The sequence below is a fragment of the Pieris napi genome, chromosome 22 (assembly GCF_905475465.1).
Source record: "Pieris napi chromosome 22, ilPieNapi1.2, whole genome shotgun sequence".
In the NCBI taxonomy this organism is placed as follows: Eukaryota; Metazoa; Arthropoda; class Insecta; order Lepidoptera; family Pieridae; genus Pieris; species Pieris napi.
This window is the reverse complement of record NC_062255.1, coordinates 8,574,026-8,586,827: the sequence shown is the minus strand read 5'-3', so window position 1 is coordinate 8,586,827 and position 12,802 is coordinate 8,574,026. Positions and strand designations below refer to the sequence as shown.

General features: G+C 33.8%; 1 protein-coding gene across 1 annotated transcript in view; it reads left to right on the top strand.

The window, feature by feature from the left end:
* Window positions 1-10,634, top strand: part of LOC125060780 (6-phosphofructo-2-kinase/fructose-2,6-bisphosphatase-like) — a 32,548-nt gene extending 21,914 nt beyond the window's left edge. Inside the window, exons 6-9 of the mRNA XM_047665844.1 lie at window positions 221-442; window positions 5,589-5,823; window positions 8,300-8,427; window positions 9,765-10,634. Coding sequence (XP_047521800.1) covers window positions 221-442; window positions 5,589-5,823; window positions 8,300-8,427; window positions 9,765-9,872 — 693 coding nt within the window. The 3' untranslated portion in view covers window positions 9,873-10,634. The remainder of the gene's footprint in view (window positions 1-220; window positions 443-5,588; window positions 5,824-8,299; window positions 8,428-9,764) is intronic.
* Window positions 10,635-12,802: the final 2,168 nt, after the last annotated feature.

Here is a 12,802-nt window from a genome sequence, read left to right as displayed (position 1 = left end):
ACATCCTTGAAATTTAAATGTTTTTAGTTATAAAATTTTAATTAAATTCACTAATTAATTATAAGATTTAAAAACTAATTAAGGTAATTAAAAATTTGCTTTTGGGTTTATTCTGTTTTTCCAATTACCTAGCTGTTGTTTCATCTGTTTCTTTTCATCTCAGCTTAAAGGTGTTACGACAGAAAGAGACGAAGATAAATGATAATAACAATTTCTACAGCATGGTGAGAGCGAATACAACGTCCTGGGCCGCATCGGTGGTGACGCGAACCTGTCCCCACGTGGTGAGCGGTACGCTCACGGATTGGCTGAATATATCAATAGGATAGCAGGGCATGAACCAATGGCGGTATGGACTTCGGAAATGAGGCGCACAATGCAGACAGCAGCTGAAATTATGGCCCCGAAGAGAGCTGTCAGGGCGTTGAATGAGTTGGATGCGGTGAGAAACTTGCTAGAACTGTGTTGCAGTGGGAGTGTAACCCCTTAATTTCAGATGAGCCGCTAGCCCGTTAGCCCCTTTACAAAAAAAAACTTATTCGATCATTTTGACGCATTAAGTTATAAAAAAATCTACTTATTCACATATTAGATATATATATGCGATATGATATATATAGCGATTAGATATATATATATGCGCGGAAGGTTGTTTTGCTTTCATTTATTCACAAAAATTATATAGTTTTGTATTTCATAGTAAGTACATATCAAGATTAGGAAACTGACGTATTATAATGATGTAATAATAAACGTAATTTAGCACCGCCCTGCGATTCTGTAACTCACTTCACGAACTCACACAGCGGTTTTCGCATCGGCGGTCGCTCTCAAATCAGTCGTGAAGCAGTCATTTCATGATTTGGCATTCTGATAAACAATATCGTTCGTGAAGTGAGTTACAGAATCGCAGGGCAGCAGTGACCTCAAATACAACGACAATTCTCTTTCCATCCAATATATACAATACAATATACATATTATTATGTCAAATTTATTTGACAGCTCGTTTTTTGACATCACATTAAATTAAAGTGACGGTAATAATAACGATTATATAATATCACCCAAGTCAAACCCCAAGAAAACTAAAATGAATCGTGGTTTGAAATTTTTAAGCACTTTCCATTGTTCCATAACAATTGTAAATTGTACGCGCACGCGCTACTATACCAACAGCGTATTCATAAGTTATTACGATTTCTTTTGACCTATCAACAATGAATTATGATTTGTACTTTGGATTACTCTTTATAGATAGTGTTCATTTAAATAAGCTGTGAATACATTATCTCAGATATAAATCATGTATCTTTATCTATTCATATAGAATCGTGATCCGTGGCATAGATAAATTCTTTTGTTATGATTTTCTTCAAGGTGATATTGTGTTTTTTTTAAATTCGTAGTGAATATAGAGTACTAGCAATATTCTAAACCTACATAGTAATTATAATTCAAAAAGTTTGGTCCCGGCAGCATTTCCTCGCTGTATTCGTTGAGCGTGGAAAACACCTTTTTACTCTTGCTATACAGTAGTTTATAATAGGCTCTTTTATATATATTGTCTTTCTACAAGTAAACTAGCAGATCCGACAGACGTATTGTACAATGTACACACGTCTTACATACAAAAAAAAAACTAATAATGTAAATCATTCTCGACTCCACACAAAAAATTTCATCAAAATCTGTCCAACCGTTTAAAATGAGTTCGGTGACATACACACGTACAGTAGAATTATATATTGATATAAAAACTTTGCCATTATATAGTTTTCTGTTATATTTGACACACGTTAGACGAACCAGCGCATATTTTTTTACCAAGGTAACGGAGCATCCGGATACCCTGGTCCCAGGCCCACACAGCACATGTTTGCCTGTAACAAAAAATTAAACAAATCTGACGGCTAGTTCTAAAGCATTGTAGCCCCTGGATTTATCTATATAAATCAAATAGCAGACCAGCCAAGCGTTGCTGTGGCTAAGGTTTTTGTTATATTTCATAGTAGTAAACTATTCAAGGGAAACGGTAGGAGAACACCAGTCATGGAGACCACCATGCTTTTTTGCTGGTTATCCCATTAAATTGTAGCTTATGTGAAACGTTGGTACTTTTAACACAGCGCCATCTGTTAGAATTGTGACTATCAAATAATAAACAAATATTTTGCAATAAAATAATATTGCGGGTATAAAATAAGATGTAAGCTATCTTTTAAGTTGGATCAAACTACACACGGTGTGCAAATTTTATTGATATCGGTTCGGTAGTTTAGGAGTCTATAGCGGACAAACAACGTGACGCGTAATTTATATATATTAAGATAATATACACTCCCTTTACACTGAGTTATGTTAAAGTAGTTTTAATAATTAAATTTCGTTGCATTCATAATGGATTTGCATCGTGATAAAAATTCTGACGAAAGAATCATATGATTTATGACATGACGGGTATTACATTTGTTTTTATAATCGCATTATGATAATTAAAAATATCGTGGAAATATACCATTACATGTTATCTGAAAGTTTTAGCTTGTTATGGTTTGGAGATACTGAAAAATATATTAAATTATTTGAATTAAAACTGGTATATTATTATATATCTTTTTCCATAGAGCAGTTTTGACCTAGTGGCTTTAGCGTGCGACCCTCATCCCTGAGGTCGTAGGTTCAATCCCCGACTGTGCACCTTTGTACTACTATCTTTCTATGTGCGCAATTAACATTCGCTCAATCGGTGAAGGAAAACATCGTGAGGAAACCGGCTTGCCTTTGACCCAAAAAGTCGACGGCGTGTGTCAGGCACAGAAGGCTGATCACCTACTTGTCGATTAGATTGACAAATTATCAGAAATCTGAGGACCAGCCCCAGAAAAAGTTGTAGCGCCACTGATTTATTGATGAATCTTTGTTCAAATATATTTTATATTAGTTTTTTTGTAATAAGTGTATGGCGAATGCTACACGCTCGATATTTATCGTGATATTTGGATCGTGATCCAGAATCACGATGTGTAGTATAGGCGTATCACGTATCGTGATACGGATCGCTGGATTTCTAGAAATCAAAAAATCCACGATCCGTATCAATTATCGTCGATAAATATCGAGCGTCTAGTGTCTGGTCGATATTTATCGCGTCAGTATTTATTCTGCCAGCGATGGAAGAGGACGCGCATATATGGAGGCGGAATAATATAGAGAATTCATACTTGTATTAGAAACATTACCTATAAGTATAGGCTGATTTACACGTATTAAGTTGCCAAGTCTTAACTAAATTTTAACTAAATTTCAAGTGACTTAATTTTAAGTAACCGTTTACACGTAAAAATACTAAATAATTAGTTAAACTCATTTATTCGCTCAAGATGGACGACCACAGAACAAAATATTATAGGATTTTCTCTTCCTGATTGGGGATCTACTGTATTGTATGCTCCAATACATGATTGTGAAGGTTCTGGGGACTCAACGTAATACGTATTTGAAGAAGGCGACGGAGTAAAACGGCTACTATTATTAATTGGCGAAGGGGTTCTACTACTGTTCATTAATTGTTGTATACGCATATCGGACAAATAGTTTTGGATATGTTTTTGAGCTTCCAGCGCCGAAAGCAAAAGCATAGCTTTGCAATGACTCCGCCAGCTTATGCTTTTCACTTAAATTTAACTAAATTTTGCCTGTCCAAACGTGTCAAGTGATTAGCCACGCCCACCAACTTAACCGAAAAATAGACAAAATTCTATTCTACCTTGTTTAGTTGCAACTAAATTTTAACTTGCAACTTCTTACTAAATTCACTGTTTACACGGGTTAAGTTACTTAAAATTAAGTTAATATTTAGTAAATTTTTTGTCAACTTAATACGTGTAAATCGGCCATATGGGACACCTCAAATGCAAACTAGGCAAACTACAGAAAATAATTTAAAAAATAACAGATTTGAAACGATCTGGTGCTGCAGCGGAAAATGTTTACAATTCAAAGTCTTGGATATTGATATATATCAGCATATACTGATAATAATAATAATAATAATGGCAACGCAAGCTTTCTTTATATTGTTACTCATATTGTAACACGAAACGTACGAGTGTACTCAATGAAATTTACCGTCGTACTGACGCGATTCGTATCGAGTGTGTAGTATACTAAAAAAATACAAGATAAATATCACGATAAATATCGAGCGTGTAGCATTCGCCTATATGAGTTACGGGATTCCGATCAGACAGTAATTAAGCCTAGACAGCTTGAGCTAAAATATTTGCTCAACTTATCTTTGAGTGCACTTCAAACAATATGTAGTTTAATACAGATAAAGCAATTATGTTATACTAGTAATGCCCAGGGGTTTTACCTGTATGGCGTAATTTACAGTTAGCAATATCCTTGTATAAAATATGGCAATTCAAAAGAGTACCGGAGAGTTTCTTACCAGTTCTTGATTTGGGAAGTAGTAGTAAATTTTGTTGTATTTATTGACGTAACATTAATATTCATCTATATTTATATAATAAAGACGAAATATTTTATTGTTAATTCGACCCAAGAAGATTTCAACCAAACGGTTTTAGTTATTAGTTGTGTATTTATAACACATACGTATTTTGTGGTAGTAAAATGAATTGCAACAATTGCAAAGATTACTATTGTATATTATTAGGATTTTTCTCAAAATAAATTTGAATGAAATCATCGCTCCGCACGAGATATAAAATTGAGCAAAGTAATTGGCAATGTTACAAGATTTAGAAATTAAGAAAAGGATATCGAGTTAATAATTGTTTTAGATAACTGTAATCATTGTTTAATAACAGAAATATAGAGTATTTACGATATTCTTAACCTACATAGTAATAATAATTAAATGGAGAAATAGAAAACTAATATAAGTTTAAAAAGTTTGGTCCCGGCTGTTTACCTTAAATGCATTTCCATTCTGTATTGCGATACTTCGTTGAGTGAGGAAAGTACCAGCTTTAGTGGTCTTCTCTTAATTAACGCCTGTGCATTGAACCCCACGGCCCAAGAGTCTGCTTCAACGGGAACAAATTCAAAGTTGGAGGAAAGACTCTTTTATTATTTACCCGATTACTTTCCGCCTGCTCTGTGGCCGCGCCAGCTTTTGTGCTTGTCTTTATTTCAACCTGATCCATAAATCTACATAGTTTACATATTTTTGAATTTAGACTTCTTTTGGTGCATTGGGCAAAATTGATGGTACTAAATTTTTACAATGCGCGCGCATCCAAAAAACCGACACCCTGAAGTTAGCTATAGTTAACATTTTGTTAGTTTTGATGTTATACTTCTTTGGGTGCGTTAGGAAAAATAATCAGATTTTTTTCTTCTATTGTTAGTGTAGTTGTTTCTACAAACGTTGAATAAGGCGAAAGATAAAATTTTTGAGAAAAAAGTACATACATCATTTTTTTATTTATATCAAATTTAGTTGCTAAAAAAAGAGTTTTCAATTTTTTTTCTGACCAATTATTTGTTATTTTTGTTACAGCAACGGTAAGACAATAAAGGCTTTATTTATTTATTATTATTATTATCTTTCACAGGGCATTTGTGAGGGTCTAACATATGAAGAGATGCAAGAACGATTCCCACAAGAGTTCGCCTGGCGTGATCAGGACAAATTGCGGTACAGATACCCGTGGGGGGAGTCCTATATTGACATTATGACTCGACTGAGGCCAGTTCTCTCTGCTCTAGAGGATGAAGATCACGTGGTGGTGGTGGGGCATCAGGCGGTGTTGCGATGTATGCTGGGATACTTCCTGGATGCTAAGCTTGGTAAGTTATGGTCATCTGTTATGCTATGTCTTAGCTTATGGTCTGTATCCCGTATTATAAAGTTATTTATATGTTTATATTAATTGTATTTATCTTTCAAAAATACACACGACATTTATGATAAATAGGTAAATATTTTTATCTTATCAAATCAGTTTGTACTGTGAATCATACGACATTTTTCTAGAAGGTACGTCTCTAAGTAGAATTCGTAAAAAATATATATATTGTTCTATTATTGATTATTTGCGTGAACCATTATAAATAACATTAATTTGATAACGTAATAATTTATTTTAATGATGATTTTATCACTACAAATAATATAAGATTTAATTATAATGATATGACTCATAATGTATGAAACTTCTATGTATTTTGTATAATTCCTTTTGAGACAAATTTGCACGCCATTATGTGTGGCAGAATATGCGAACTTCTTGCAAGTATGTAGTTACATGTTTATAAATCTTAAATATATAAAACAAAGTCGTGTTAGTTACACCACTTATAACTCAAGATCGGCTGGACCGATGTTAGTTATCTCTTTTTTTGTGGATTCTTCTCCGCTCCGAATCGCAGAATAAGTAATAAAATATCGGATAAGTTATCGAAAAAAAATAAATAAATTCATTACGCAAGTAAGTTGACAAAATTACGCATATAAATAACGAGAAATATCGGCGCTAGAGGGAAGAGGCCTAATGTGTAAAACTGCTATTCTTTTTTCGCAATGGCAAGCAGTAAAACATTTCTGTATTTGCAAAAAAATTCTATGAATGTTATTACCTTAATGACATCCTAAATTAAGTTTAACTAAAGTTAACACGATATTATTAGAATGGCGGAACGAAGTTCGCCGGGTCCACTTGTCATTATTAAAAATAGTTTTTATTTAGTTGTACTTGAACCTCAAACTAAATAAAAATTGTGGTAAAAAAATCTAAAAATATCACAAACATGCAGTCTTAGTACTGTACCAAAAAAACACAGCCTATTTTAATATGAAACAAAAAAATGTTTGGTATCAGCGTATATAGGTTGTATAAAACTAAAGTCCATTTCGAAAATGGAATACAACGTGCGAATTAAATCAGGAAGTCAATTTTTCCAAGAAAATTTTTAAACATTTTCTTTCATCTTCACTTGGCAACTGTCGCATTTGAATTGGATTCTGACAATTCCTAATTTGTACAAAATTTTGAATTTGTAATGGTCCAATATAAATATAAAATAATGATTAATTTATTTATAAAAGCTTGCCAACACAAACTATTAAAAATAAAATACTATTTTTAATGAGACAAGCACTTATAGACATAGCATACAAGAAGAGATATCGATTTCAAAGTGTGAGGGAAGTAACTATAAATAATTATATCTAATATATAAAATTCAATTCAAAGTGATAAGGGGTGTCCACCTCAAAAAAAATATTTTTATTTTTTTGTTTTTATTTTTTATGATACAGCATACAAAAATACATACAACCCCTCATTTTCACCCCTCTACAATCAACCCCAATTTTTTATTATTGTATTTTTATTTAACTAAAAAAATGTTTCCTAGAAATATACATGGCAAAACAATCGTTTGCCGGGTCAGCTAGTATTACTATAATAATTTCAAAATATAATTCTTTACACTTCGATTTCGTAAGCATAAACGGTTTCCTCATTTCACGGAAGCGACGATTAGTTTAACAATCAATCATCGGTGATATATCACGACCTACATTGTTTATTCTTAGATCGTGATTCTAGAACGTTATTGTTTATTCTAGGCCATTATAATATGTATTGTGGCGTACATGGGTTACTTTTTAGGGGCTTTTTTTAATAATTACATACCTGTTGGATGATTCATGTTTTTTTATATAACATACGCAAAAGGACAGGAGGATCACCTGATGTTAAGTAATACCACCCATAGACACTCACGTTTCCAGAGGCAGTGGCGTTATACGTTGTATATGTCCCACTAATGGCCATAGTCCACCTCTAGGCGAGAGGGAATGGTCTGTAGTCCCCACGCTAGCCCAATGCGTATTGGAGACTTCACATTCATCCATAGAACATAATATCTCTTGGGCAGGGGCTGTCTTGGTTAAGTTTTAATTAATTTTATAAGGATCACTTTTTATATTTTTATTAAATAAATCGTAGTTGCTCCACGTACTAATCGCAGTACTGCTGCTATTCTATCAATGTAATATAAATAAAAATCAAACTGCTTCAAAATTGATTATTATTTAAATATGTACGACCTCGACGTTTCTAGCGCTTTATAGCGTCATCTGATGTCATAAATACGTGTTTACGTGTTAAAGTTTAGTATTCACGTAAACTAAAGATGTATATAGATTGTCGTTTAACCGTCTTAAGGAATGTTATTATACTAAAATACAACGGTTGGTAGAGTTTTAAACTAAGTTTTTATACAAAAGAGTATTATAATAACGGCTATTGTTTTACAGATGAGCTGCCGTATATGACTGTACCGCTGCATACAATTATTAAGCTGACATCGTATGGGTATAAATACAAGTTTGAAATGATCAAGCTGCCCGTAGAGTGCGTGGATACACACCGCCAACAACCCAAGGTAATATATCAAAAGAGTCATATGTATCTAACAAATCAGAATTTCACAACTGTGATAAATCACAGTCTGCTAAATAGCAGGCGTTAATGAAAATAACGCTTCAGCGTGCCCTCATTGCTGATGTCGTAAGCTCAATCCCCTGCTGTGCACCAATGGAATTTCTTTATATGTGCGCAATTTAATTTAAAAATTCGCAGTGAATGAAAACATCGTGAGGAAACCGGCTTGGCTACCTAAGTAGACGGCGTGTGTCAGACATAGGAGGCCGATCACCTACTTGCCTATTAGATTGACAAATGATCATAAAACAGATACAGAAATCTGAGGCCCAGACCTAAACAGTAGCGCCTCTGATTTATTATTTATTTAATTTTAAATGAAAATAGCACTATCTATGTTTTATTATTGCTATATATTTATGAGTTTTAAATGGTCTCACAAGTAATTATAACAGGTATATATTTTATTAATCACTGTATTTAAAAAATGTGACCATTATTAAACACATGTCTTAACAATTTGTGTTTACATATGTGCTATAATGAGTCACTCGTAAGTTGTATGTTGTACAATAATAGTGATAAAATAATAAGAGGCGACTTAGATGTTGACAGATAAATTATTATCTTAACTGTAAATCAATGGAATATCGTGGTTATATATTGTACTGTAATTTAATCTGTGCATAAGTAGACAGTTTCTTTTATCTTAAGCTTTATATTATCTTTAAAACAGTATGATAAGTGTACATAAATTTATATTAAGGTGATTAACAAGTTAATCGTTGTCATAAATTAACGTTTTTTTATTTTAAAACTTTTATTGCAATGATAACGTCGTTTTAACATCATTATGTTTTAAGAGCACTTCCAAATTCGCAATTAGACCTTATCGTATATAAATCATAATATATATAAAGAAATAACTGTACATATTTAAAACACTATTACCTTATTTCTGGTAATTTTAAGTTTCTATTAAAAAATCATTTATTCATTTAGGTAAGACCTATGAACGTCAATAAAAAAATCATAATAAATTCTTAATGCTTCTAATATTACATTTACTGCCAGTTCTCAAATCAAGGGCGTAGAACGGACGAATGGAACTGGCAAAAAACTCTCCGCCAATCTTTTGTGTTACTTAATGTTTGTAAGGAGCTGCAACCATTACATCATGTTTCACATTTAAGTAATTAAAAGTTAATTAAAATAAAATGAAAAACAAAGATTTGTCTCTATCAGCAGTAGGCATGGCGCTCCCAGCACGCACTACATTCTCCTATATAAATGTTAAAGTATTATTATATTACCTAATTGTTCTTTGTTTAATTACAGAATTGTTCGATAAGCAGAACAACTGCGGATGCCTTGTTGACGGTTCCATCCCACTATGACACGCTACCATCAAACCTCTGGCAGAATCCGACAGAAGCACAACTTTAGGCTTCACTCGGCGCGGATTAGCCGTGCGAGTGACGCTGTCTCAACATTAAAGGCCTATTTAGTATGCCTCATCAGGCCTCAAATATGGCCCATTAGTTCGCGGTTGTGAAAAACCCCGAATAGCAGTGATTTAGACGCGTTATTTCACAGTGATTTTGTAGTGACTTTTCACAGTGATTAACGCGTAATGTCGCAGTGGTCGCACAATGTGAAAGTGAAGACTGACGGTTAATATTTTGTGTCCCTTTCTTAGAATTATTTAGCATTATTTTTGTTTTACGTATGTTTGAAGTAATTCTGTAGTCTAGCAATCGAAAGTTAATTGTTAGAAAACGTAGGTACACCGTAAAATTAAGGATTTTGTTATCACACTTGCTAGTAGTCAAGTATTTAATATGACGCATGTTATCCAGTTAAAATTAGTTTTATATTTACTTTAGTAACATTTTTATTTCGAGTAGACTATTCGACTGAAGACTTGTATGTAACGTCTTTAAAAAAATAAAAAAAGAGGGTAGTCTCTCTTGAGTTATACCCGCATTAAAAGATAAGTGGATCTGAGTACGTACTAGTGGTATTTTCTAAGATTATGGACATCTTGCATTTGCCCGAACTGCCGGCTTTCAGCAATTTTTATGTTAGGACGATGTTTTTAATATTAAGTTTACTTTGGATGTAATGGAGTATTTTTAAATAATTCCTATCACATGACAATTACAACCTATTGTACTTAGACTCTTACAATAAAGAATATGGTATTAATAAGTGGTTTAATTTTGAATTTCTTTAATTTATTTATAGAACAGGGGGAAAACGGGCAGGAGGACCACCTGGTGTTAAGTGATACCGCCGCCCATGGACACTCAATGCCAGAGAGTTCGCGAGGGCGTTGCCGGCCTTTTAAAAATTGATACGCTCCAGTGGGCAACTGGTACCACATAGTGGTGGTGAGCGATTTAAACCCTCTAACATCACACATGTTAAAATGAACAATTAGATACTTATGAATATATATTATAGAAAGGATATACACGTGTGAAAATGACACGAGAACTTATAAAAGAGCAGAGCTAACCAGATCTATGCAAATTCCTCACAATCGAGTAGCCCGCATTATCGCAGCACACAACTCACGAGGGGACGTTTTGTATCGAAGAAGTCGTAGATATAACATTTATTACTAACAAAAAACACACACACAAAATAACAATAATCAAAGAAAAAAATATGATGAGATATCAAAAAAAAAACCTTTTTCCCATTCGGTTCGTTTCAAGTGTGTAATGCGTGTTTGCTGTGGCTGTAATTGGCCCTGGCTCAGCATTATGCTGAGGAGCAGAATGTTCCACAGCGCTGGTGGTATGGGAATAAAGATAATATAATAAAACCAGTAGCGCTACAATCCTTAGTCTTGAGCTCCGATTTCTATATCTGTGTCGTGGTCAAATTTTCCTCAATAGGTAAGTGGTTGATCATTCTGTGCCCGACACATGAGGTCGACTTTAGTGTCTGCGGGTTTCCTCAGCCGTACAGTACGAGCAACTATTGTGCATAGTAATAAAAGTCCATTGGTGACCAGAAGTGATCCGCGACGTGCATGTCAAACATGCATGGTGAATGTTATGAAAGTCGATAAATCGAGAAGGCATGGCCGAAAGAGGGGAGATCTTTTTTTTCCTACGAGAAAAAGGCGTGATAATATAAATCATTATCATCAATGGTTATACAGCCCCTTGTGGGCCTTAGGCTCCTCAATTACACTTCGCCATCTCAATCTATCTAGTGCTTCCCGCGTCCTATTGCGAACCCCTATTGTTTCGAGGTCCTTGACAACTCCATCCCACCAACGCAATCTCGGTCTACAGGGTTTTTTCTTAGCACCGGGTTGTGAGGACCTAGGGATTCTGTCGTTCGCCATTCGGTGCACATGTCCCAGCCACTTGAGCCTGTTGCACTTTATGAATTGGCCGATGTTGGCGTCGTCTAGGATGTTATAAAGTTCTTTATTGTAGCGGATACGCCAAACACCGTCGTCGTAAACAGGACCAAAGATTCTTCGAAGAATCTTCCGCTCGAAAATAAGGAGAGAGATCTCGTCTTTCTTGCTAAGGGGCCAGGTTTCAGAACAATAAGTGAGCATTGGTCGCAGCAGAGTTTTGTTCAGAACAAGCTTAGTATACTTCCTGAGAAGTCGCGATTGGAAATATCTGCGAAGGCCAAAGTAGCAGCGTTTTGCCATCATGATGCGTCTACTGATCTCTCGGCTGGGATTGTCATCACTAGTCAATTGACTAGATAATATAAATAAAATATAATAAAAACATGTTAAAAATCTTCATCGTAAAAATTTAAATAGAGTTTTAATGTATTTTCAAGTGTTTGAAACAGTACTATTGATTAGCTTTTATCTAGAGCTAAATTTAACAATTTTTAAAAAGTAAACATAATTAAACTTATCATCTAAATTTATCTTGTCGCGTTTAAAAAGATTAAAAAATAATTCCTTACTACAAAATCAAGATAAATGAGAAAAGATAGTGTCAAGGTAATTAATTACACACAAAATTTGATTAGGTGCAAAAGAAAATGCAATGTATGGATACAGAATTATGTTCTCTGTATGGTTTTTAATATTTCAATATTAATACATTTTACAAACTAATACATACATTAAATGTTCTTGGTTATATTTGGTCAGCCTTTACATTAACATATTTGTTTATTTTTTTAAGATTTTTAAGCAGAAGATGGCGTTAAATTTATATTTCATAAACTTCAAGGATTACGAAGTATGAAGATCGCGTGTTAAAATTCAATGTGTTTTTTATCTAATTAAGTCTTGAGTCAGAATATTACTCATGGAGTTTCTATTGCAGCGTATATCTAGTGAGGAACGACAGCTACACAGCTGTCATCATTTGTTTGCCGTT